The sequence below is a fragment of the Muscardinus avellanarius genome (genome assembly GCF_963383645.1).
Source record: "Muscardinus avellanarius genome assembly, chromosome: 4".
Classification (NCBI taxonomy): domain Eukaryota; kingdom Metazoa; phylum Chordata; class Mammalia; order Rodentia; family Gliridae; genus Muscardinus; species Muscardinus avellanarius.
The window spans coordinates 37703970-37730770 of NC_137789.1; the positions used below are offsets into that span (position 1 = coordinate 37703970).

A 26801-nucleotide genomic window follows, 5' to 3' on the forward strand; every position below is an offset into this window, starting at 1 on the left:
ATAGAAGGCTTATCTCACTGTTTTAAGATACGGATGCTGGAGTAGACAGGTTCTAAGTGTCTCTAACATTCAGAGGAGAAAGTAGATAGATGTTCTGGATGTTAAAGGTGGCAAAAATTGTCAAATTCAGTAGTCAGTTTTTAGGAGCCAAGATATGCAATGACTACAAAATTACAACACAAAAGCTTTTTCTTAATCTGGTCTAAGATAAACTTTTAGTCAATCTTTTTTACATTAGAAATACTAAATCTGAAGGACTGGTTTTATAATTGATAGAGTATTTTTTATGTGACAGTGTTGAATGTTGGTAGGTATTGGATTCACTCTTGGCTCTTTTTATCTAGAGTGGTACTACCCACTCTGGGTCCCCCAATTATTATTATTATTATTAATAATAATAATAATAATAATTATTATTATTATTATTAGTTGTATTGGAATTGAGCCCAGGGGCATTCTCCCTCTACATTACACACCATCCTTTATTTTGAAACAGGATCTTGTTAAGTTGCTGAGGTGGGCCTCAGACCTGTGATCCTTCTGTTCTAACCTCTCAAATACTGGGATTACAGGTGTGTGCTATCACTCCTGGCTTCCTTTATTAAACTAGTTCCCATATAGCATATTCTTTTCTTTTATTCAGGTAGAAGTGGTAATGTAGAAATAGCCAGAGCAAAGCGGGCGTGGGGGCGCTCGCTTGCAATCCCTGCGCTTGGGAGGCGGAGGCAGGAGGATTGCACAGGTTTGAAGCCAGCTATGCTGGTTTAAGAGACTCTGTTTCCAAATAAAAAAGCATACAAATAGGTCTGGGAGTGTAGCCCGGAGGTAGAAGGGTTTCCAGGAACCCCAGTACCACAAAACAACAACAACAAAACAAAAACAAACACACAAACAAACAAATAGCAAGAGCAGCTCTTACTTTGTATCAGTTTCTGTACTAAGCACATTATGTTTCACTACCCCACTGGTTCCAATGTATTTAAGTTTAAAACTCTAGAATTATTTTAAAGGTGAGACTTTTAATCCTGGTTGCTGTGGTTAGCGATTTTTGGTTTATCTACTTTATAGATGCTGCCTGAGAAACTAGAGAGTTTAGAGAAGATTAAGGTCCTTTAAACTTGTTCGTTCAAGTAGAACTTGTCACCCCTTTGTAGGCTCAGCAGAGTTCTTCCTTAGTTTTTGGTCTTTGTCCGACTTCCTTAGGAACCCAGGGGCATTCTACCTCTGAGCTACACCCTCAGTCCTATTTTTTAGTCTTTTAGTCACTGAGTTGCGAAGAGCCTTGCTAGGTAGCTGAGGCTGCCGACAAACTGTGATCCCCTGTCCCCAGCCTCTGCCTCCTGAATGCCGTGCACTATCATGCCTAGCTCCTTAGGTTTTAAAGACTTGTGTGGGTGTGTGAGTGTGTATGTGTGTTTATGTTGGTCTTTGTTCCTTGCCCCTTTTTCTCACCCCAAACTCTTACCACTCTGCTCCATAATGATTTATCCATTTCTTTTATTCTTGACTGCAGCATTGTGGGTATTATATGCTTTCCTTTTTTAGAACATCTTGGATTTCTTATGGCCTCATGGACCCTGAGAACCCCATACTGATGGGCTGTATATCTCTACTTACTGATACACACAACCCAGATTTTTTTTTTATATTGGGGATTGAACACAGGGGGCCATTCAACCTGAGTTACATACACTCCCAGCCCCCCCCCCTTTTTTTTTGCGGGTCTGGAAATGGAACCCAGGGGCATTCAACCTCCAAGCTACACCCTCTGCCCTGTTTTTTATTCTTTAGTTTTGAAACAGGGTCTCACTAAGTTGTAGAGGGCCTCACTGATGAGGCTGTCCACTAATGGCAGTCCTCCCGTCTCAGCCTCCTGTCTCAGCCTCCCAAATGGTGGGATTACAAGCGTGCGCAACCACGCCCAGCTACCCCCAGCCCTTTTTATTTTTTACTTTTGAAACAAGGTCTTGCTTAGTCCTTGAGGTTGGCTTTGAACTTGTGATTTTCCTTCGCAAGTGAAGGAACTTGTGATCTTCCTTTCTTCCTTCCTGTGATTTCAAGTTTCAGCCTCCCAAGTAGAGGGATTGCAGGCATGTTCTGCTATGCTAGGCTTGTTTCTTTCAATCTCTCCTCCCCTCCCTTTATGCATACCTACCCACCTGCCTACCTTCCTACCTACCTTGTGGCCCTGGGAATTAAACCCAGGGGCATTCTACCTCTGAGCCAATCCCAGACCCATTTTTATTTATTTCAAAACAGTGTCTCAGTAAGTTGTGGAGGGCTTTGCTAAGTTTCTGAGGCTGGCTGCTAACCTGTGATTCTCCTGTCTCAGCCTCCCAAGTACTGGGATTACAGGTGTGTGCTAGTTTGCTGGACTTGTTTTTTTTATTTTTTAAAGCTTTTTTTTTTTTTTTTTTGCGGTACTGGGGATGGAATCCAGGGGCATTTTACCTCTGAGATACACCCCCAGACTTACTATTTTTTTATTCTTTATTTTGAAACAGGGTCTAACTGAGTCTGCTGTCCTGTCTACTGTTGAGATGATTTGTAAGAAAAATAATTTCAAATGTTAGAATTCTCCCCTTGGAGTCATGAATGTTTTGAAAAGAGAATTTTTTGAGTTAAGAGTTAACCGTTTTCTTTAAATTATCATAAATGTTTTCATTTAGATATATCTTCACTGAGATGATGAATCCCAATTACCTTGAAGATCTATTATATTTCATTTTTTTGTGGTATTGGGAATTGAACTCAGAGGCATCCCACTTTCAAGTTACACCCTCAGCCTAATTTTATTTCTTATTTGGAAACAAGGTCTCCCTAGGTTGATGAGAATCTCACTACTAGCTGAGGCTGTTCTTGAACCTGTTATCCTTCTGTCTCAGCCTCCCCAGCACTGGGATTACTGGCGTATGCCACCACGCCTAGCTGAAGACCTTACTTCATTTTAAAACCTTACTTCTCTCAAGCCCTGCCCTCATTGACCCTCGTAAGCTCAAAGGAATGCTACCTTCTCTTAGGAATTTTTGCTTATAACACTCTTGTTGGCTCCTGGCTTCTTGTTTGTTTTTGTTTTTGTATATACTTGGGTTTTACAAGTCGATGAAAATTACATTTTTTTTGGGGGGGGTCTGGGAATGGAACCCGGTCTGGGAATACACCCCTGCCCTATTTTTTATTCTTTATTTCGAAACCGGGTCTCACTGAGTTGCAGAGGGCCTCACTAAGTAGCTGAGGCTGTCCACGAACCTCGATCCTCCAGGTCTCAGCCTCCTGAATGCTGGGATTACAAGCGTGTGCCACCACGCCTGGCTCTGAAATGCATAAATTTAATAACTGCCTCAGCCTTCTTTTCTCCTCAGGCTCCTTGAGGGATAGATTCCACAGTCTTCTATAACTGACTCATGAGTAGGTGTGGCATTCTTAAGTATGTAGAACCCCCACCCCTTGGGGGATTTTGTTCAGTCTTTCCTCCCCACTTATTTTCGTGTATTATGTTTCTCGTGATATTTAACACCAGGCCCATACTCTGGGTGTTCAGGAGGTATTTGTTGATTGGCCCAGACCCTTTGGTGTGATAGAATGTAGAGAGAGAAAATGCTATCTCATATTCTCTTAATTGAGTATTATAAGCCTTGCGTGGTGGCGCATGCTTGTAATCCCAGCATTTGGGGCACAGAGACAGGAAGATCACGGTTTCACCAATAGCCTCAGGTACTTAGGCCCTTTGCAACTCAGTGATTTCTGTTTCAAAATAAAGAATAAAATATAGGCCTGGGGGTGTAGCTCAGAGGTAGAATGCCCCTAGGTTCCATTTCCAGTACTGCAAAAAAAAGAAAAAATTGAATTGAGTATTATAAGTAAGTCACTTTATCTCAGCAGTCCTCTGCCTTCTCACTTGTAAATTAAGGAGACTGTTATATCAAGGATTCACAATTAAGTTTAAAAAATCAGTACTTGCTGGGCGTGGTGGCGCACGCTTGTCATCCCCGCGCTTGGGAGGCAGAGACAGGAGGATCGCGCAGGTTCGAAGCCAGCCGCGCGCGCTGGCTTAGGAGACCCTGTTTCCAAGTAAAAATGTAAAAATAGGTCTGGGAGTGTAGCCCGGAGGTAGAAGGGCTTCCAGGGACCCCAGTACCACAAAAAAAAAAAAAAAAAAAAAATCAGTACTTGATTTTTTTTTTACGGGTCTGGGGATGGAACCCAGGGGCATTCGACCGCCAAGCTACACCCCCTGCCCTATTTTTTATTTTTTATTTTGAAACCAGGTCTTACTGAGTTGCAGAGGGCCTCACTAAGTAGTTGAGGCTGTCCGTGAACCATGATCCTCCGGTCTCAGCCTCCCAAATGCTGGGATTACAGCGTGCGCCACCACGCCCGGCTGTACGTGATTGTTTCTGAGGTCAAAAACCTGTTAAATAATTCTCTAATATTTTTCTTTTTATAAAGTGTTAATACTAGCAGTTATTCTTTCTGAGTCTTACGTGTTGGTCCATAAAAGTTGGGAATCTTATGTTTGTCTTTATAGTTTGAGGAAGTTTTATTAACTGTTAAGTGCAGAAGTTAGAGTTGTATGCTTTAAAAAAATCTTTGAGTTGGGCATGCTGGCACAGGCCTGTAATCCTAGTACTTGGAAGGTTGAGACAGGGGGATCACAGGTTCAAAACCAGCCTCAGCAACCTAGTGAGACCTTGTTTCAAAATAAAAACCAGAAAGGTCTGGGGGTATATCTTGGAGGTAGGACACCTAGGTCCAATCCTTAGTACTACAAAAAACAAAAACAAAACTTTGATGTCCTAGTTGGGGGACAGGTTTCTGTATTTGTTAGATAAAGCTTGTTAATGTTACTTTTCAAAGTTTTTATCTTTTCATTTTATTTGGTGCTAGGCTTGAACCCAAGGCCTTTTTTTGGGGGCGGGGGGGTTGTGTTTGGTGCTATTGGGGTGGAACCCAGGGCCCTTCTACCTCTGGGCCACACTCCCAGACCTATTTTATATTTTACTTGGAAATGGGGTCTTGCTAAGTTGCTGAGAGCCTCACTAAGTAGCTGAGCCTGGCTTTGAACCTGCAGGATCCTCCTGTCTCTGCCTCCCAAGCCTGGCTTTTCTTTGCTATATTCTTTTTGTTAGACTGTTAGTTTCTTGTACTCCCTTTACTTTTCTCTCTTTTGATTTGCTAGTCATAGATTGTATTTCTTTTAATTGATTCTCATTAACATTTTTAGCTACATTTTGGGGGGGGGTAGTACTGAGGATTGAACCCAGGAACATTGTACCTCGGAGGTATACACCCAGCTCTACTTTTTATTTATTTTGAGACAAGGTCTCACTTAAGTTGCAGAGGGCCTCACTAAATAGCCAAGGCTGGCTGTTCTCAGCCTCCCCAGTCCTGGGATTGCACTTTCTGCCTTGAGAACATACCCAGATATGGTCCCCAGTATTGTACTTTGTCTCCCTGCTGTGAAGGTGTTTATCAGGTGTTTCATCTCATTTTGTCTTCTGGTTTTCTCTTTTACAGTTGTCTTTCATAGCTACATGTTTAAGGCAGGAGACCTTTTCCCAGGGTGGACTCCATTGGACCATCCTTGCACTCCAGCAGCTTGCCCATCTGTACAGGACATTCCGTACATAGTTGTTAGTTGATGGCTGTCATATACGTTTCCTGTCCTCCATCTCTTTGGTTTTGTCTACTTTTTCAGCATTGGATGGAATGGCTGCCTATCAGTTTTGGTGGAGTGGGAGGTGTAAAGAATTTAATCTGAGACAAAGGAACTGTAGGCTCTTAGTATTCTAATGAGCCTGGCCTCATTTTGTTGGGTTTGCTAGCTGTTTTGCTTTGCAAGCACTAAAGAGTTATATAGGTGCCAGTTATTTTTGCTACCCTGTGTGTGGTGCTATGAAAATACAGGCTGAGGTTTGCAAGCACTCCTGGTCTTCTGTGATTGCTAGGACAAGCCTGAGTTGGTGGCCATTACACAGAACACCTGGCTGGAGGTGTTTGCATAATCACCCCACCACCTCCCCTGTTTAGAAAGTTATACTTAGGAAGAGAGAAGGTAGTTGATAATGCCAGTGACTAGTGGTGGACACTTATTTTTATGAGTAAGATTTCCAAGAATTTAAAATTAAAAAGAAAAAAATGTGAACCCCCCCCCCCTCCCCGGCAGTTTTGGGCAGAGTAATTAGAAATGGGAAGTGCTTTCATATTCTTTCTCAAGAGTACCTCTTTACTAATCATATCTGTATCTGAAAGCACCAACTCCCCCCCCCCTTTTTTTTTTCCCTTACGAGGCTGGGAAGAGGTACACAAGAGGTTGGTAGCATCAATGTTAAGTCTGGGACTGCTGCTGAATCAATGTATATTGAGTTGAGCATTTATTGTAAGACAAAAGAATTGGAAGCATTTGTTGTTGGATCCTTGAAGGCCAAAATGCGGGCTTTAAGCCATGAGCTTTTGCTGTGGTAGCCATGTTACCAACACAGAGAAGCATTTGTACATGTTTGTACTCCTTAGTGATAAAATATAAGGGTTCTGATAGAGCCCTTATATTTTGTTATGGTGGTTTTATAGTTTTGCAAGACTTGTTTGACTCTTGTGGTTTAGATCTCTGAATTATACCTAAAGGAAGGCTTTCTGTATTGGAGATCTATTATTAAGAACCTTGGGAGGCTGAGACAGGAGGAATGTTGTTCGAGGGTAGCCATGGCCCTTTGCAACTCAGTGAGACCCTGCTTCAAAATAAAGAATGAAAAATAGGGCTGAGGGTATAGCTCAGGGGTAGAATGCCTCTGGGTTCCATCCTCAGTACCTTCAAAAACAAAACAAAACAAAACAACCTTGGTGAGTACACATTTTAAAGAGCCATTTGATAGAGCTTTCAGACCCATTCTGAGTGTGCAGATAATGTCTGCTTGCAGTAAGAAAAGGAGGTCCTCAGGTAGTTTGAGTGTTCAACTCCTTTAGTTAATCTGGCTTAATGGGAATAAAAATACTAACAAGGTCTGCTATACTGGAGAAGGAAAATCATGGAAATTCATTGCTGTCTCCTTAATGTAGGTGGTTTTGAATTACAAACATTTTTTGTTTTTCTACATAATGGAATAAAATGCCTGTTGCTATATTATTTGAGTTTAAAAATGTTCTATTGTGGATATTTTGCATTTTTTAATAGTATAATTTCAGGCAGAGAGGAAATGTTTATGTTCTCTTAAAACTATTTAGTTGAAACAATAAAGAAATTGTGTAATTATTATTGTTTAGATAAAAAGGAAAACAGGAAAGAAAGTTTGTCACTGTTACACTTTCCCTCTGGGAGGAGCTTTTCTTGTTCTAGGTATTTTCAGGGTTCTGGGATGGGTAGTCTCTTTTTGACAGTCTGGGGATGGAACCCAGGAACATTGGCCTCTGAGCTACACCCCCTGCCTCTTTTCTTTTCTTTTCTTTTCTTTTCTTTTCTTTTCTTTTCTTTTCTTTTCTTGGTGGTCTGGGGTTCCTGGAAACCCTCCTACCTCTGGGCTACACTCCCAGACCAATTTTTGTATTTTTATTTGGAAACAGGGTCTCTTAAGCCAGAGAGGCTGGCTTCGAACCTGCGTGATCCTCCTGTCTCCGCCTCCCAAGCACAGGGATTACAAGCGTGCGCCACCACGCCCGGCCTCTCTGCCCTTTTCTTTCTTTCCTTCTCTCTTCTCTCTTCTCTTCTCTTACTCTTCTCTCTCGCCTTTCTTTTTTTCCTTTCTTTCTGTGGTACTGGGGGTGGAACCCAGAGGCTTTCTACCTCCGGGCTATCCTCCCAGACCTATTTTATACTTTATTTGGAAATGGGGTCTCACTAAGTTGCTGAGAGCCTCACTAAGTAGCTGAGGCTGGCTTCGAACCTGCGTGATTCTCCTGTCTTAGCCTCCCAAGTGCGGGGATTACAAGCTTGCACCACCACGCCCAGCTCCCACCCCATTTTTTATTCTTTATTTTGGAACAGGGTCTCACTGAGTTGCAAAGGGCCTCACCAAGTAGCTGAAGCTGTCTGCGAACCTAGATCATCCCGTCTCAGCCTCCCAAATGCTGGGATTACAAGTGTGCACCACCATACCTGGCTGCAGTGTTTCTTTATAACATGAATTTTCTCAGATTATTAGAAACCTTTCCCATTTCTAAAAAGGTTCACATTTAAAAAATTACATCACTTAAGCCGGGCATGGTGGCGCATGCTTAAAATCCCAGCATTTGGGAGGTTGAGACTGGAGGATCGCGGTTTGCAGACAGCCTCAGCTACTTATTGAGGCCCTTTGCAACCCAGTGAGACCTGGTTTCAAAATAAAGAATATAAAAAAAGGGCAGAGGATGTAGTTTGGAGGTCAAATGTCTCTGGGTTCCATCCCCAGACCTGTCCCCGCCCCCCCTAAAATTACATCACTTAATAAGTTTACAATATTTTTTTTAGAGACTTATTTTTGGTTTTGAATGCATTTTAATGGTAAATGTGCTGTGTCATTTAGGGTAAAGAGAAAGCACAGAATCCAACTTTTGTCTTCTTCATAAATAAGTCCTGTCTCAGCCTTGCAAGTACTGGGGTTATAGGCATGTGCCACCACATCCCATTTTGAAATGTGATAATTTTAAAACCATATGTAGTGATTCAAGAGGCTGACAGATGGATTTTTCTTCTTTATAATAGCCATTATTTGTGAGACTTGGTCATTTACTCTTGAGAGTAAAGTCAAATGTTTGCTACTGGGAGCAATTTTCTTAAAAGATGGGTAGGCCTGTGACTGTGCAAAGATGTATTAGGGAGCAATGCATACACCAAAATCGGAATCGTGAGACTGCGATAGATTGCTCTTCACTAAAGAAGCGCCGTTTTTCAGAGGGTCCTTTCTCTTCATGAACAACCTTATACCAGAAGTATCACAGGTTACTTTGGCCACTGCTAGAGAGTGTATGCTTAGTTGCTACATCTCCTTTTTTCAAAAGAAGCTAGAAATGTGAAAACTTCCTCTTTTTGGTACTGGTGGTGAACCTAGGGTCAGTCTACCTCTGGGCCACACTCCCAGCTGTGTGTGTGTGTGTGTGTGTGTGTGTGTGTGTGTGTGTGTATGTATGTATGTATGTATTGTGTTGGGGATTGAATCCAGGGGCATTCTACATCCAGTCCACACCCCAACCCAATTTTTTTATTCTTTTATTTTGAAACAGGGTCTCACTAAGTTGCAGAAGGTTTCATTAAGTAGCTGAGTAGCTGAGGCTGGCCATGAATCTCCGTCCTTCTGTCTCGGCCTCCCAGGTTCTGGGATTACACGCATGTGCCACCACACCTGGTTTATTTTTATTTTTGAAACAGGTTCTCCCTAGGTTGATGAGTCTCACTACTTGCTGAGGCTGTCCTTAAACCTGCGGTCCTTCTGTCTCAGCCTCTCAAGTACTGGGATTACAGGCAGGTGCCACCATGGCCAGTTGTGAAATGTGATCATTTAAAAACCTTATGTAGGCTGGCAGTTGATATCCTGAACACCCCGTCCCTCCATTTACCTTACCTTTTGCCTGTACATCTTAGAGATTCTGTCTGCCCCTCCCCTATTGGAAACCACTGGTAAGTCCGTGATAGATATTGGTACGGGGGGGGGGGGTCTAAAATTTGTCAGGGAGGATGTTATTGCTACTTTGCTACATCAGGGAGGGCGAATGGAGTAGTTAGTATTTGAACTAGGTTTGAATTAAGTAGGAATGAGAAGGGAGGAACAGTAATGGCAGCAGGTCATGCCACTTTCTACCAGTAAGGTGATTGCTGATTAATGAGAAACATGAACAGGTGTGCCTTTTGTTATGATTCCAGATACGCAGAAACCGTCCCCTTGTACATGGGGTGGGATGTCAAGAGGATTTAAAGATACCTCTTTTTTTTTTTTTTTTTTAATCTTATGAGCTCAGCAAGAAAGAACCATCAGGCTTCAATTCAGTTTAGGGGTATGTCTGAACATGCAGCTGTGTTATGTGGTAGGAGGTAGGCAGAGAATTTTAAAACGGAAAAACTTGTACTTATTGTCAACTGGAAGATCAATGAGAAGATGAGTTGTTTTCATAATTGTAATGTTAATTTTTTTCGGTACTGGGGATAGAACCCAGGGGCCTTTTACCTCTGGGCTATACTCCCGACCTATTTTTTTATTTGAAAACAGGTTCTCACTAAGTTGCTGACAGCCTCACTAAGTAGCTGAGGCTGGTTTCAAAACTGCAAGATCCTTCTATCTCAGCCTCCCAAATGCTGGGATTACAAGCGTGTGCCACCACGCCCAGCTTCTTTTAAATCTTTTTCTTTTTCGGATCTGGGAATGGAACCCAGGGGCATTTGACCTCCGAGCTACACCCCCTGCCCCCTTTTAAAAATTCTTTATTTTGAAACTGGGTCTCACTGAGTTGCAGAAGGCCTCACTAAGTAGCTGAGGCTACTTAGAGGACCACCAACCGTGATCCTCTGGTCTCAGCCTCTGGAATGCTGGGATTATAGGCGTGTGCCACCACGCCCGGCTTTTCTTTTTAATTTTGAAACAGGATTTCCATAAGTTGAGGCCGGTCTCCAGCCTCTCATCTCCTGTCTCAACCTCCCAACTATAAATTTGAAGGAACAGAAGGTTTTCAATCAGAATATAAATTTGCTGTCAGTACTAAGGATTGCTATGGAAACTTACTGCTGACCTAGCCATTGTGTGTCATAGCCACCTAACAAAGTCTTTCCAGTTTGTTTTAGAACGAGATTAAATGCCAGCTATGGGGTATTTTGTAATGCTATGTTGTTCCCTTAAAATCGGTGTTTCAGCATACTCATATTAAAGATTTATTTGGAGCTGGACTTGTGCACACCTATAATCCCAGTGTTTGGGAGGCCCAGACAGGAGGATTGCAGGTTTGAGGCAACCTCAGAAAGTAGATTCTCATCAACCCTAGGGAGACCCTGTTTCAAAAATGAAAATAAAAACAGGACTTTGGGTATAGCTAGGGTATACCCCTAGGTTCAACATCCGTACCGCACACAAAAACCACCAGAAAACCTCCCCCAAAACAAAAAAGAACTAGCTAGGCATGATAGGCCAGGCCTGTAATCTCAGTGCTTTAGAGGCTGAGGCAGGAGGTTTGCAGGTTCCAGGACAGCCTCAAGCAAGAAGTGAGACTCTTGGCAACTTAGCAAGACCCTGTTTCAAAATAAAAATAAAAGCAAATATAGGGCTGGGAGTGTTGCTTGTAGGTATAATGCCCCTGGGTTCCATCTTCAGTATTATGCACACAAAAGAGGAGAACTTGTTAATATTGCCATGAGGTGGAAATCTAGTTAATAACTTCAAAGTAGATGAATGTTCAATAAAGATATAAAGTTACATTGAGTAATTTAGTAAGCTTAAATGAATGTGCTCATTAACTGTGGTGATTCTGTGACTTTTATGTCTGTCTTGTAGAAGAGAAGCAAATTCTCCTAAAATATAGTTGATTCTTTTTACTTGGAGGCTTCTTTGTCACAGTTACCAGGATATATATTTGTAAACTGATTCGTAGGGGCCCAATTTCCTTATAACTGCCCCGAGATTTGAAAGAATGACATTTTATAAATTTTGGAATTGAATTTAAGAATGTAAGAAACTAATATTTGGGGAACCATTCTAAGTATCCACATAAAATCCATTTGCAATAACAGTTTCAGATGAGTAAGGTAAATTGACTATTGCCAGTAAGTGCTGTTTCTGTATAAGCATCACATATGTTTCGGATTGAGAGAATATGGTTGTGGGGAAACTTCCTGGGGACCCCTGCAAGGGTCCCGGACACACTTTCCCCCAACCCATAACAAAACCCAAAACGACCAAAAACAAAATCACGGCGGGCGGGTTCTTGTCCTAAGCTAAGAATAGATATGCATAGCTTGGACAGTTGCTGAAGATTTAAAGAAGTTTATTAGAAAGATAGAAATACAGAAAATAGAAATAGAGCCCCATGCCAAAATGGCATGCGCGCGCGGGGGGGGGTGTGACTCAAAATGAATACACCAAAGGAATTACATGTGGACCGGATTTTTTTATATCCATGACCTCCATCTTCACGTAATTCTGACATAGTGAATGTCCCTGTAAGGTACCTCCCCTTACCCTGTAAGTTACCTCCTCTAGCAAGGTGTGGTGAGGTGTCTCCTTCATGAAGGTCGACCCCTCCTACCATCTTAGCTAGCTTATCCAATCATGTAGATCTGTCTTTAGAGAAAGTCCTAGTTCTCCTCTCTTAAGATCTGTTTAGAGACAGGCCTAGTTCTCCTCTCCTATTGACTGGTTAATTACTCTGAGCTAGGTTAATTTACATTGGAATATGCCTGTTTCAGGCAGAAATCAAGTCCTTGCATAGATTTGCCCCTCACCCAATTTTTGAAATATATTAATAATCATAGCTTTCTTAAATCTTCCTAGGCCATTCCCAATACTGGTACAACATATACCATGTGTATATACATATATGTACATGTATATACATATATACTCTGAATTTGCTTTTCATACATTCATAAGAATTTTGAGACTGAAATGGTCAGTGATGACTAATAGTCTCTCCTCATGTAGATGAAACCTGAAGAGTAGTTGAGCCAAGAGTAAACTTGCCAGTTTTCTTGCTGTTCACTGGGTATTGTTTTCAGCACTAACTGATGTATATTTAGTTGTGGTTGGGTCACTAACTATGAATTTTTAGATTAGAAAATATAATTGATAACAGGAATTATTTTCATTATTTTCTTAGAACCTGAAATTTGCTGTTGAGGTCTTGGGTTATTGAATTCTAGCACTCGACACCCCCAAAGCAACCCAGGGGCAATCTACCTCTGAGCTACACTTCTAGCCCTATGTTTTTAATTCTTTTTTTGGAAACAGCATCTTACTGAATCACAAAGGGCCTCACTAAGTACTGAGGCTGTCTGTGAACTGCATTCCTCCTGTTCCAGACATTCTGGCTCTAGTTTGGTGAAAAGTGTTGTACATTCCTTAGAGTAAATGTGTGCCCAAGAGGGTGAGAATTTCTGCTTCTGCTTGAGGCCTTTTGAAGGTTACTGTGGACTCTCTGGAACAGACCTCACAGTTTTATTTTTTAATCTGCCTTCTCAGAGCTCCCAAGTTCCACCATTCATCATTCTCATTGTGTTTAATTTTGTCTTGAAACACAGAAGTGTCTTTTGAGCAAAGTGGAATTTACTGGAAAAACCCAACTTTCCAGGACCAATGTAAACATTTTTAAATGAAAGTTAATGTAACATTGGGCTACAAAAATGAGAATGTCTTATTTATTGGGGACCAAATCATACATAATCAGAAGGTATTCTTTGGGAGTAAGAATAGTTACCTGTGAGTGTCTGCTTCTTGGAAATGAAAAAAAAAAAAGGCTCCCCCCCCCCCCCCCCGGTGGTATTGGGGTTCCTGGAAACCCTTCTACCTCCAGGGTACAGTCCAAGACCTATTTTTATACTTTTTAAAATTTGGAAACAGGGTCTTTTAAGCCAGTGCGGCTGGCTTCAAACCTGTGCGATCCTCCTGTCTCCGCCTCCCAAGTGCAGGGATTACAAGCGTGCGCCACCACGCCCTGCTAAAATTTTTAGTTTACTTGTAAGAATTTCTGAAAATGTAAAAGATCAAGCAGTAGTTTTGATGGCTTAATAGAAAAATCAAACTCATAAGATCTCTTTCTAAATGTAGCCGAGATGCAGTTGCACATGCCTGTTATCCCAGTACTTGGAACCCTAAACAAGAGATGGAAGGTGCTCTCATCAATCTAGTGAGACCCTGCTTCAAAAGAAAAGATAGAAGCACTGGCAGGAGCTTTAAAAAATATAAAGCCCCTGGGTTCAGTCTTCAGCTACCTCTGCCCAATATATACATGCCACAACATTATACATTGCAAAATTACTTTTTTAGATGGACAAAGTGCTTAGTATAATTTAGCTGAGTATTACACTGTTTTATATTACTTTAAGACTGTTTTCTTGAGGAAAACAGTAAAATCCTAAGATAGTACAAATTTATATCTTAGGTAACCATTTGAGATTTTTCTAAGCATGTTCAATACTCTTGGAAATGGGAGGGCTATCCTTGCTGTATAGAAAAGGGAGTAGAGGCTCTAATGCTCAATTTCATGTTGTAAGTCCCTTCAGGATCTCAAGACTATACCCTGTTATGTCACTATTAATTATATATTAATATATTAACTATATATTAATATAGCACACCATTAATTATATATTACTATATCACAGAATAGCATAATATATTTTCTTCTTTTGGGGTGGTACTGGGGATGGAAACCAGGGGCATTCTGGCTCTGTGGTATACCCCCAGCCCTATTTTATTCTTTCATTTTGAAACAGGGTCTCACGAAGCTGTAGAGGCTGGTGAATCTGGTGAACTTGCAGTCCTGGCTCAGCCTCCCAAACACTGGGATTTCAAGCATGAGCCACCTGACCTGACTTATGCTGTATTTTTAAGAGATGTGTGCTTCCCATGTATTTTTCTTTTATGATACCCACCCCTAAATTCAAAAGAGTGTCTTCTGGCATAGATAGCACAGGTTTTAAAGAATCAGATTCTATTGTGAATTGGTTCAAGTATGAGCTCTGTTGGTACTTTCTGTTAAACACTAGAAGGCTGAGTTTCTTACTCTGTAAAGTGGGGTTGATATTATTGTTACTGAACTTGCTAATGGAGTAAGAAGGAAAGGATATTGCAGAATTTGTGATCTTTTTGGAACAAAAGTGAAAAAAATACAGAAAAATTCTTGCCGTAGCAATTGTTTTACATCCCACTGTTGAAAATCACACAAATAATGGTAACAGATACCCATCAGAACTATGTTGTTTACAAAGGATTTGTACATGTAGTTTATTAATGTTTTGGTTTGTTTTTTAAGGTTACGAGAAGTTTCAGAGAAACTGAACAAATATAATTTAAACAGGTAAGAATTTTAATATACTTTCAATTAGATCCTACCCCTACCCCAGTACTAGAGATTGAACCTAGGCCCTTGGCCCTACTGCACTAGTGCTTTACCACTGAGCTGCATTCCTAGGCCAAGATACGTTTAATCTTTTGGCAAAGGATGATTTTCCTTTACTAGGAAAATATTTAGACAGTAGCCTCCCATTTCCAGTAGCCTAATATATGATTAAGTGTATTATGATTAGACCTATTATGATAAAATCCTATTATGAAAAAAATCCTTGACTTTTTATGAGTTTGGCTAACCTGAAGTATTATAGTTTTCATTCATTCTTTTTTTGTTTGTTTAACAATTTGGCATGCCAAGGAGCTAAAGGGATGATAGGGATATCATTACTTTTTAATTAATTAATTTATGTATTTTTTTTTTTTTTGAGGTACCGGAGATTGAACCCAGGGGCAGTCTCCTTCCGAGTTATACCCCCAGCCCTGTTTTTTATTCTTTATTTTGAAACAGGGTCTCACTGAGTTGCAAAGGGCCTCCTTAAGTAGCTGAGGCTGTCTGAGAACTATGATTCTCCTGTCTCAGCTCCCCAAATGTTGGGATTATAAGCGTGTGCCACCACGCACAGCTATTTTTTAATTCTTGCTTTCAAATATTGGCTTTTTAAAAATAGATTTTGCCAGCTATTTTTTTTGTTGTTGTTGTTAATGGGATTTTTAAAGACCTTAAGGTGTTTTTACTATTTAAAAAATAGTTTTACTTAATGTACCTCTTCATTGTTCCCCAGCCACCCCCCTTTGAGTGTATTGGAGCAAGCCACTATTAAACAATGTGCGGTGGGACCAAGTCATGCTGCCTTTCTTCTCGAGGTGAGCTACTTACTCTACAGATAGGAAAAGAACAAACAGCAAAAATCCAACTGTGCATTATTCTTCTTTAAAAAACCAGCGAAAACAGCAGCTGTTAGAATTATTTTGAAGATCACCCAGTTTTCTTTCTCTATAAATTCTCTGGTCCAGAGAAGGCTTCAATGATTTACTAGGGCTTGAAACTAGGTAGTAACAGAATGGGGAGGCTCTCGATATGCACTCCTTTCCTTCTGAATTCTGTCAGATTGAGATGTTTCAGATTATTTTCTGCTGTTTTCCTGGTAATATATTTCACTAACAGATGTGAACATCTTCTGGAAGGGAGCTTATTTATTGTCTCTGAATCAACAGGAATAGGCACAGAATCGTTTGTTGAATTTTTACTTTGAAAATTTATTCTATTTTCTTTGCTTTTAGGATGGTAGAGTTTGCAGGATTGGTTTTTCAGTACAGCCAGACAGATTGGAATTGGGTAAACCTGATAATAATGATGGGTAAGGCATCATATCCTTTGTTTATATGTACGTATGCTTTTTGTGTGTGTGTGCTGGAGCTTGAACCTAAGGCTGTGCATGGTAGGCAGGCAATTACTTTTCTATAAACTACACCTGTAGCCCATCTTTTATATTTAATACAAAATGGATTTACCTTAGAGGGTATTATATTAAATCTGTATTTTGATTTTAGTAGCCCTCAAAATAATTTCAGAAAATCAGATGCACAGAATACATTGTGAAATGGTTAAGTTTGTAGTTTGGTATACTGGGGATAGAACCCAGGGGCATTCTACTTCAGAGCTATACCTCCAGCCCTATTTTTTTTTTTTTTTTTGCACGGTACTGGGGATGGAACCCCCAGGGGCAATAGGTTACTAGAAGAATGATATTATATATTACATATTTGAGAGCTCCCAAGTCAGATCTCCTCTTTGGAATGATTTTATACTCTACAGTTTTCAACTTATTGTTTCGAAATTAAGTAACTCAATTTGACAGCACCAGGGGTCTTTAACATTTTTGCTTGTTTGTTTGTTTGCTCGTCTGGGGATGGAACCCAGGGGCATTCGACCTCCAAGCTACAACCCCTGCCTTATTTTTTTTATTCTTTATTTTGAAACATGGTCTCACTAAGTTGCGGAGAGCCTCATTAAGTAGCTAAGGCTGTCTGCGAGCCGTGATCCTCTGGTCTCAGCTTCCCAAATGCTGGTATTGCAAGTGTGTGCCACCACGCCCGGCTGGTCCTTAACATTTTGATCCTTTTTTTTTGGCAGTACTGGGGATGGAACCCAGGGGTACTCTACCTCCAAGCGACACCCCCAGCACTATTTTTTATTCTTTACTTTGAAACAAGGTCTCACTAAGTTGCAAAGGGCCTCACTAAGTAGCTGAGCTTGTCCTTGAACCTCGATCCTCCTGTCTCAGCCTCACAAATGTTGGGATTACAAGTGTGCACCACCATACCCGACAACATTTTGGTCTTTAAAAATCATAGCATAAACTGGGCATGGTGGCTCATGCTTGTAATCTCAGTACTTGGGAAGCTGAGATAGGAGGATCATGGGTTCACAGACAGCCCCAGCTACTTAGTGAGGCCCTCTATAAATTAGTGAGACTCTGTTTCAAAATAGGGCTGGGTATGTAGCTCACAGGTAGAATGCCCAGTGTTCTATCTTCAGTACTATAAAAAAAAAAAAAAAAACCCCAAAGATGCTAGGTAATAATGATGAGTTTTAGGTTGGTCACTCTTAAAGAAAATTAAAAAACCAGAAGAAAGCCAGGCGTGGTGGTGCACACTTGTAATCCTAGCATTTGGGAGGCTGAGATAGGATTGAGGTTCATGGACAGCCTCAGCTACTTAGTGAAGCCCTTCGCAACTTAGTGAGACCCTGTTTCAAAACAATAAGAAGGAGAGCTGGGGTTGTAGTTCAGAGGTAGAATGTCTGGGTTCTATCCCCAATACCACAAAAAAGGGGACAAAACAACAACAACAACACAGAAACCAATAAAACCCCAGAAGAATGATTTACTGTTTTAACATTCTATAACTGAAACCTGAAAATTATACTAGAACTGGAATTGTTTGAACTAGAATCCTGAATTATTCGAAGTCTGTTTAAGTTACTAGGCTTGTTCTTTGATAGGTAGTACACGTTTTAATAGTAATTGGAGAGTCATTGGACAGTAAAACTGTATTTTACTACAGTTAAGTCCCAGAGCAGTGAGGCCTAGAATTCTAGGTTCTTTCCTCAGCAATTGAGATTGTGACGTGATTATTATATTTCTTATTTTTTCTTAGGTCAAAGTTGAACAGCAACTCGGGGGCGGGGAGGACGTCGAGGCCTGGTAGGACAAGTGACTCTCCATGGTTTCTCTCAGGTTCTGAGACTCTGGGCAGGCTGGCAGGCAATACTCTGGGGTAAGTGGTGGTGAGTTGGAGACACCCACTGGTCTGTGCTATTGACCTGCGAGTGCTCGTATTATGACTGACCATATTCGGTATTACGTAGTAACAGAGAGAGGAGTCTCTCCTGAGCTTTGGATGGGGCCATTGTTACTCCTAATGAGCCACCATGATGAAAGCAGCATACCCAGACTAATTACACTTTGCCTAGGTTCTTGACCTTTTAAATGTGCAAAGGGTTTATATGTGTTTAATAGTATGACTTAAACCAGTTATATCAGTTAAGAAATTTAAATGACTCCATCTTTGGTTGTGTCTTGTGATTTATTCCTGGGTTTAAAAAAACCCAACACTCATTTCCTTCTCTTAGATTATCCACTCTTCTAACATTTTATCTAAAGTTTGCATGCTAACCATGAACAAATTCCAAGCCGGATGCTTTTGCTCATTAATATACCTTGATTCTTGAATAACCAGATTGTTTGAAAATATCTCTGGTTAGTTATTATATAATACCAGTTCAGACAACTCTTAGGTGTTAAAAGGCTGATCAGAGAAAGACAACTAACTAGAAGCAGTTTAAATTGTCTCAGAATATCAATAAGGGGAAGGAGAAGGCTTTTTTTCCTCTCCCCTTACACTCTGAATTGGCAGGTAAAGTAAGAATTTGAGTCTCTAGACAGATGTGGTGGTGCAGCCTGTAATCTCAGTGGGATTGCAGGTTTGAGATCAACCTTAACAATTTAGCGAGACACTCAGCAACCTAGTAATACCTGTTCGAAACAAAACATAAAAAGGGCTGGAAGTGTAGCCTGCAAGTAGAATTGAATCTCAAAATCTTGCTCACTTTGTTTCTGTGTGTTTGAGCTGAACTAAATTTATTTTGAGGTAGGAGGAAGGTCATTTAGTTAACTGCATTCTTTTAGGGGTCCCCCCCCCCCCCCCCCCGTACTGGGGATGGAACCCAGAGGCATTCTACTTCTGAGCTATATCCCCAGCCCTATTTTTTATTCTTTAATTTGAAACACAGTCTCACTAAGTTGCAGAGGGCCTCACTAAGTAGCTGAGGCTGTCTGCAAACTGCGATTCTCCTGTCTCCGCCTCCCAAATGCTGGGATTACAAGCGTGCACCACCATGCCTGGCTCTTTTAGCTCTTTAATTGAAAATGTAGCCTTGATCCTTATTAAAATGTTATTTTAACAGTGTTGGGGATAGAACTGGCGGCCTTACTCATGCTAGGCAAGCACTCTATCTAATACTGAGCTGCATTCCCAGCCCTTTAATAGTACACACTGTTTAACAGAGATTTCTGAAAATAACATGTAATTAACAAATGAATGAATGAATGATTTATTTATTTATTTATTTATTTATTTATTTATTTATTTATACTGAGATGGAACCCAGGGATATCCTATGTCCAAGAGACAACCCCAGCCCTATTTTTTATTCTTTATTTTGAAACAGGGTCTCATTGATTTGCAAAGGGCCTCACCAAGTAGTAGCTGAGGCTGTCTGTGAACCAGGGTCCTCCTATCTCAGCCACCCAAATGCTGGGATTACAAGCGTGTGCCACCATGCTCGGCTTGAATTTTAGTTTTTGTAAGCTTGGAAAAATTTTCTAAGGAAGAATAAGTGCTATCTGGCATACTCTGTCAGTTGATGCTTTTGTTAAAGGTAAACATTTCTTTAGTTCATTGGTCGGCAAAGTATAACCTGTAGACCAAGTCCAGTTCTATGCTTGGTGTTCTGTTTACTACCCATGGCTACTTTTGTGCTACAACAGCAGAGATGAGTAGTTGGTACAGACTGACTGGTTAGTCCCCTATGCCTAACTGTGTGCTCTTTGAAAAAAAAAATTGTTGATCTCTGCTTCAGTTCACCAGTTTATGTAGTAACATTTGTTCTTAACTATGCTCTTTATCTTTAAATTTAGTTTTTCATTTTGAAATAATTTGACTTTCAAAGTACTTGCAAAAATACTACAAAGAGTTCTTACACATAGTCATATTATTGAAACCAAGAAATTAAAAAATTTTTTTGTGGTACATCCCTGGCCCTATTTTTTTTTTTTTCCCCCTTCTTTTTTTTTTTTTTGCGGCACTGGAGATGGAACCCAGGGGCATTCTATCCCTCTTTTTTTTTTTTTTTGGTGGTACTGGGGGTGGAACCCAGGGCCTTTCTACCTCTGGGCTATAATCCTGGACCTATTTTATATTTTATTTGGAAAGAGGGTCTCACTAAGTTGCTGAAAGCCTCACTAAGTAGCTGAGGCTGGCTTTGAACCCGTGCGATCCTCCTGTCTCAGTCTCCCAAGCGCGGGGATTACAAGCGTGTGCCACCACGCCTGGCGATCTACCAGGTTTTATAGAAATACTGAGTTGCCCTTTTTGTCTTCACTAGCCATACAGTTCATTGTCCAAACTGGGACACTTTTGAGTGAAACTAATAATTAGTCTCAGATATTAGTCTTAACCTAAAACTATTACAGGAAGCTGGTACAAAGTCACTCTAATGGTATCTTTTTTTTTTTTTTTAAGATTCTTTGCTATGGTTCTCCATATTTTTAAGTTGAAATAATATAAGCTACAGTCCCAGCCTGGCCTCACCTAGTAGCTGAGGCTGTCAGTGAACCTTGATCCTCCTGTCTCAGCCCACCAAATCCTGGGATTACAAGTGTGTGCCACCACACCTGGCTTACATTTAGCTTTCTAATGTTTAAAAATTTCAGTAGTAACTCCACCTTACTATTTATTTATTTATCTTTTTTATTTTATTTTTGGTGGTACTGGGGTTCCTGGAAGCCCTTCAACCTCCGGGCTACACTCTCAGACCTATTTTTTTATATTTTTATTTGGAAACAGGGTCTCCTAAGCCAGCGCGTGCGGCTGGCTTCGAACCTGCACGATCCTCCTGTCTCTGCCTTCCAAGCGAGGGGATTACAAGCGTGCGCCACCATGCCCGGCCTACCTTACAATTTATAAGAAACTATGAAGTCTGGTGTTTTTTTTTTTGTTTTTGTTTTTTTTTTTTTGGTGGTACTGGGGTTCCTGGAAGCCCTTCTACCTCCGGGCTACACTCCCAGACCTATTTTATATATTTTGAAACAGGGTCTCTTACGCCAGGGTGGCTGGCTTCGAACCTGCGCAATCCTCCTGTCTCTGCCTCCCAAGCGCGGGGATTACAAGCGTGCACCACTACGCCCGGTTTAAGTCTGTTGTTTTGATAGTGGATTTGAATATGTATTTGTTTTGTTGATTCTGTATTTTCTGTTGTATATTTGTCTTAATACATATAACTTGAAAACACATCTACTTTCTAGAATAGTGCTTTAACTTTTTACGTGACTTTGTTTTAAAATCTAAAAAGTATATTTAAATTGTAGTATAAAACAGTACAAACTTACTCTCCTAAACATGTATATGCACATTGATATGAAGCAGATTTGCACATATTTTTCTTTTTGCAAATTTGAATCCATACACATTAAACAACAACTCTCCCTTGTCTACTGGCAGACACTATTCTACTTTTTCTATGAATTTGATTGCTTCATAAGAAATCACTTGTATGTTTTGACTGGCTTATTTCAGATAGCGTGTTCTCACAGTTCATCCATTTTGTAGCATGTGAAAAGATTTCCCTTTAATTTTAGGCTGAATAATAATTGGTTGCATATATGTGTGTGTTAAATGCAGTGTGTACACACACATGCACGCGCGCGCGCGCACACACACACACACACACACACACACACACACACACTTTGCATTTTGTTTAACCAGTCTGTCTTTGGTATACTTTTGGGTTCCTTTCATTACTTGGCTATTGTGAATCATCCTGCTATGAACATGGTTATACAAATATCTCTTTAAGACCCTGCTTCCAATTCTGATTGCTGGATTGTGTGGTAGTGCTATTTTTAAGGTTTTGAGGAACTTTCATACTGTTTTCCATTCTGTCTTATATTTTAAAATCCTGTCAAGAGTGCGCAGAATCTCATTTTAACATTCCTATAACACTTAAAAATTCTGTTTTCCTATAGTAGCCATATTAATAAGTATCAGGGGATAACTCATTGTGCTTTGAAGTTGATTAAGATAATATTAGTTGGCCATTTGCTTATCATCATCATTGGAGAAATATCTAAGTTCTATGTCCATTTTTTTCTTTTTTGGGTGGTACTGGGATGGAACCCAGGGGCATTCTACCTCTGAGCTACACCCCTAGCCCTATTTTTTAGTCTTCATTTTGAAACAGGGTCTCACTGAGTTGCAAAGGCCTTTACTAAGTAGCTGAGGCTGTCTGTGAACCAAGATCCTCCTGTCTCAATCTCTCAAAAGCTGGGATTACCACGCCTGGCCTTATATCCATTTTAAAATCGGATCATAGGAGTTTTTGTGGTGATTTAACAGTTTTTTATATATTCAGGATACTAATCTCATGGGATAGATAATTATCTATCTTCTCTGTTTTCATCCCAGTTTGTCCAGTACCACTTGTGGAAAAGAGTATCTTTTCTCACTGGTTACTTTTGGCATCTTGCCTCAGATCATTTGACTATAAACTTAAGAGTTTACTTCTACTTTCTGTTTGGTCCCACTGTTCTATGTGCTAGTACCATGCTTGTATGATTATTGCAACTTTGTTATGTGTAAATTCTTCAGCTTTGTTCTTTTTTTTCATAATAGTGTTAGGCTTTTTTTGAAGGAGTCCCCTGAAATTCCATGTGAATTTTTACGATGAAGTTTTTTAAAAATTTAAGAAATGCTGTTGAGATAAAAATGCTAAATATTAATGAATACTATTTTTGCAAATAATTGTTTTATTCTATGCAAGACACTTTTGAGTTTTTTTTTTTTTTAGTGAGCTAGCTAGATTTTTTTTTTTTTTTTTGGTGGTACTGGGGGTGGAACCCAGAGGCTTTCTACCTCCGGGCTATACTCCCAGACCTTTTTTATATTTTATTTGGAAACAGGGTCTCACTGAGTTGCTGAAAGCCTCACTAAGTAGCTGAGGCTGGCTTCGAACCCGTGCGATCCTCCTGTCTCAGCCTCCTAAGTGCGGGGATTACAAGCGTGCGCCACCACGCCCGGCTAAGACACTTTGAGTTCTAAACTGAATTTTACTTTTAGCAGTTTGTGGTCTTTTACTGCAAAGATGGGATGTATTCATCTTAGGGTTATAACGAGATAATGTATATGGATCTTTAAGAAATCATTTAAAAAGATGAAAAAGTGGATTTAAGTCGGGTATGGTGGCACACATTTGTAATCCCAGCATTTGGGGGGCTGAGTCAGGAGGATTTTGGTTCGCAGGCAGCCTCAGCTACTTATGCCCTTTGTAACTCAGTGAGACCCGGTTTCAAAACAATAGAAAAATAGGGCTTGGGGGTGTATTTTGGAGGTAGAATGCCCTTGGTTCCATCCCCAGTACCACAAAAAGAAGTGGATTTATACTTAAACATTAAAAAAATTAGAGCGTGTGCCTGCATGTGTGAAGTACTAGAAATTGAACTCGAGTGTACTCTACCTCTGAGCAAAACCCCAGTTCTATTTTATGTTTAATTTGGAAACTTGGTCTTGCTAAGTTGCTAAGAACCTTGCTACATTGGTGAGGCTAAATTTGAACCTGTGACCTTCCTGTTTCAGCCTTCCAAATACTGGGATTATAGGTGTGTGTCACCATGCCCAGCTAGTACTGGGTATTGTACCTAGGTGGGTTGGACCACTGAGCTACATACCCTCAAATTTGCAATTCTTCTGTTTTATCCTCTTGAGTACCTAGGATTGCAGGCATGTGCCGCTGTTCCTGGCTGGGAGTTAATTAATTAATTAATTAATTAATTATCTTTTGCAGTGCTGGGGATGGAACCCAGAAGCATTCTACCTCCGAGCGACACCCCCAGCCCTATTTTTTACTCTTTATTTTTGATACAGGGTCTCACTGAGTTGCAAAGGATCTCACTTAGTAGCAGCTGAGGCTGTGAACCTGATCCTCCTGACTCAGCCTCCTAAATGCTGGGACTGTAAGTGTGTGCTTCCACGCCTGGCTTTGAATGATTTAATTTAAATAAATTTTTTTTATTTGGATATTTTGTCTCTGAGCCACATCACCACCTGTTTTTAATTTTTGTTTTGAAACAATCTTGCTAGGTAGTTGAGAATCTTGTTAACTCGAGATTCTCTTATTTCAGCCTCCTTTGTATTGGGATTACAGGTGTTTACCACTGCACTGTGTTTGGAACAGTTATTTTTAATTAGTTAATTAATTAATTTATTTGCAGTACTCGGGATGGAACCCAGGGGTATTCTACCTTCTGGCTATACCCCCAGCCTTATTTTATTTTTTATTCTTTATGTTGAAACAGGGTCTCATTGAGTTGCAAAGGGCCTCAGTAAGTAGCCAAGACTGTCTGAGAACCAGATCCTTCTGTCTAAGCCTCCCTGGTGCTGGGATTACAAGCATGCGCCACCACACCCAGCTGGAACAGTTATTTTAAAGCTCTGTTCTATTACCATTTTTCTATATTACTATAGCCGGGCGTTGTGGCGCATGCTTGTAATCCCCGGGCTTGTGGAGACAGGAGGATCATGCAGGTTCGAAGCCAGTCATGCTGGCTTAAGAGACCCTGTTTCCAAATAAAATATAAAAAAAAGGTCTGGGAGTGTACCCTGGATGTAGAAGGGTTCCATCCCCAGTACCACCAAAAACAAAGAAACAAGCAAAAAACTTACTATAAGCTGGATGTGGTGGTGCATGCTTGTAATCCCAGTACTTGGGAGGCTGAGACAGGAGGAACCGGGTTTGCCACTAGCCCCATTACTTGTGAGGCCCCTCAGCTTAGTGACACCCTGTTTCAAAATATAGAATAAAAAGTTGAGCTGGGGGTGTAGCTTGGAGGTGGAATGCCCCTGATTTCAACCCTCAGCACCGTAGAAAACAAAACCAAACAGTACTATAACATATGTCAAAAAAATAACTTTACCTTAACTTGAAAAAACAAAAATGTCAAGGCCAGGCATGATGGTGCACACTTGTAATCCCAGCATTTGGGAGGCAGAGACCAGAGGATTGCGGTTCGCAGACAGCCTCAGCTACTTAGTGAGGCCCTTTGCAACCCAAGTGAGACCCTTTTATAAAATAAAGAATAAAAAATAGGCCTGGAGGAAGCTGGGTGTGGTGGCGCACGCTTATAATCCCCACGCTTGGGAGGTGGAGACAGGAGGATCGCGCTGGTTCAAAGCTAGCCGTGCCGGCTTAAGAGACCCTGTTTCCAAATAAAAAGTATAAAATAGGTCTGGGAGTGTAGCACGGAGGTAGGAAGGGCTTCCAGGAACCTCAGTACCACCACCAAAAAAAAAAAAAGGCCTGGAGGATTAGCCCAGAGGTACAATGTCCTCTCTCTTCCCCAGTTCCATTTAAGGTACTGTAAAAAAAAAAAAAAAAAAAAAAAACCTGAAAATGTCAAGACTTACTTTTTCAGAATGAATTTTTAAAAATTGGTAATTCTGTACATTGTCCAATATTTAGAAGTCGCTGGAGTTCTGGAGTGGGTGGAAGTGGAGGAGGATCCTCAGGCAGGTCATCAGCTGGAGCTCGAGATTCCCGAAGACAGACGCGAGTCATTCGAACAGGACGGGATCGAGGATCTGGACTTTTGGGCAGTCAGCCCCAGCCGGTTATTCCAGCGTCTGTCATTCCCGAGGAGCTCATTTCACAGGTAGGGATCTGGTAGCACATTTGATGGAAGACGGTTGGAAAAGGTATGGTTTAACAATGTGGTGGGTCATAGTTACGATCAGATCATGAATTGTGAAATGCTTTCCTTCTGTACCAATTTTAGAAAGCTGATTTTGATAGGTGAATATTCTCCTTTATTTTGAATTTCAGGCCCAAGTTGTTTTACAAGGCAAATCTAGAAGTGTCATTATTCGTGAACTTCAGCGGACAAATCTTGATGTAAACCTTGCTGTAAATAATTTACTTAGCCGGGATGATGAAGATGGAGATGATGGAGATGATACAGCCAGTGAATCTTACTTGCCTGGAGGTTGGTGGATTAGCGTCATGGTTTTCTTATTTCTGGCTTGCTTGTTTGATTCAGGAGTAGAATTTTAAAGTACAACTGTGTTTTTCAAAGGTGGCAGATGCTTTTCATTGTAGAGCTCCTTGATTTGATTCTAGAGTTTCTCTCAAAGGAAAATGGGAAATATTTTTTGCTCGGCAGACCTATACTTGGTCTCAATAAAGGCATAGTTGTTTATCCATGGCTTTATCCTGGTTCGCAGGTTGACTTTGGAATGATATTTTTTGAACTAAATGAAACTGCATTTGGGATTCTTTTGTTTGTTTTGGTTATACTGGGGATTAAATTTATGGCCTTGCAAACATACAGGGGGGCCAAGCAGCCTCCCATTGAGCTATAATTTTAGCCCTTATTGTTTTATTTTGAGACATAATCTTGCTAAGTTGCCCAGTCTGGTCTCAAACTTGTGTTCCACCAGCTTCAGCTTCCCAATTTGCTGGGATTACAGGCATGTGCCACCACGTGTGGTTTGTATTTAGATTTTACTGTA

The 26801-nt window shown here is 40.6% G+C and overlaps 1 protein-coding gene across 2 annotated transcripts in view; it reads left to right on the forward strand.

Annotated features, from left to right (window-relative positions):
- The window catches only part of UBR5 (ubiquitin protein ligase E3 component n-recognin 5), a gene marked incomplete at both ends in the record, with an annotated part of 130388 nt that overhangs the window by 22024 nt on the left and 81563 nt on the right, over positions 1 to 26801 (forward strand). For both annotated transcript variants that reach the window (XM_080693631.1, XM_080693632.1), the window contains 6 exons: positions 14920 to 14964; positions 15740 to 15821; positions 16239 to 16315; positions 18117 to 18236; positions 25756 to 25945; positions 26116 to 26275. In XM_080693631.1, coding sequence (XP_080549757.1) covers positions 14920 to 14964; positions 15740 to 15821; positions 16239 to 16315; positions 18117 to 18236; positions 25756 to 25945; positions 26116 to 26275 — 674 coding nt within the window. The remainder of the gene's footprint in view (positions 1 to 14919; positions 14965 to 15739; positions 15822 to 16238; positions 16316 to 18116; positions 18237 to 25755; positions 25946 to 26115; positions 26276 to 26801) is intronic.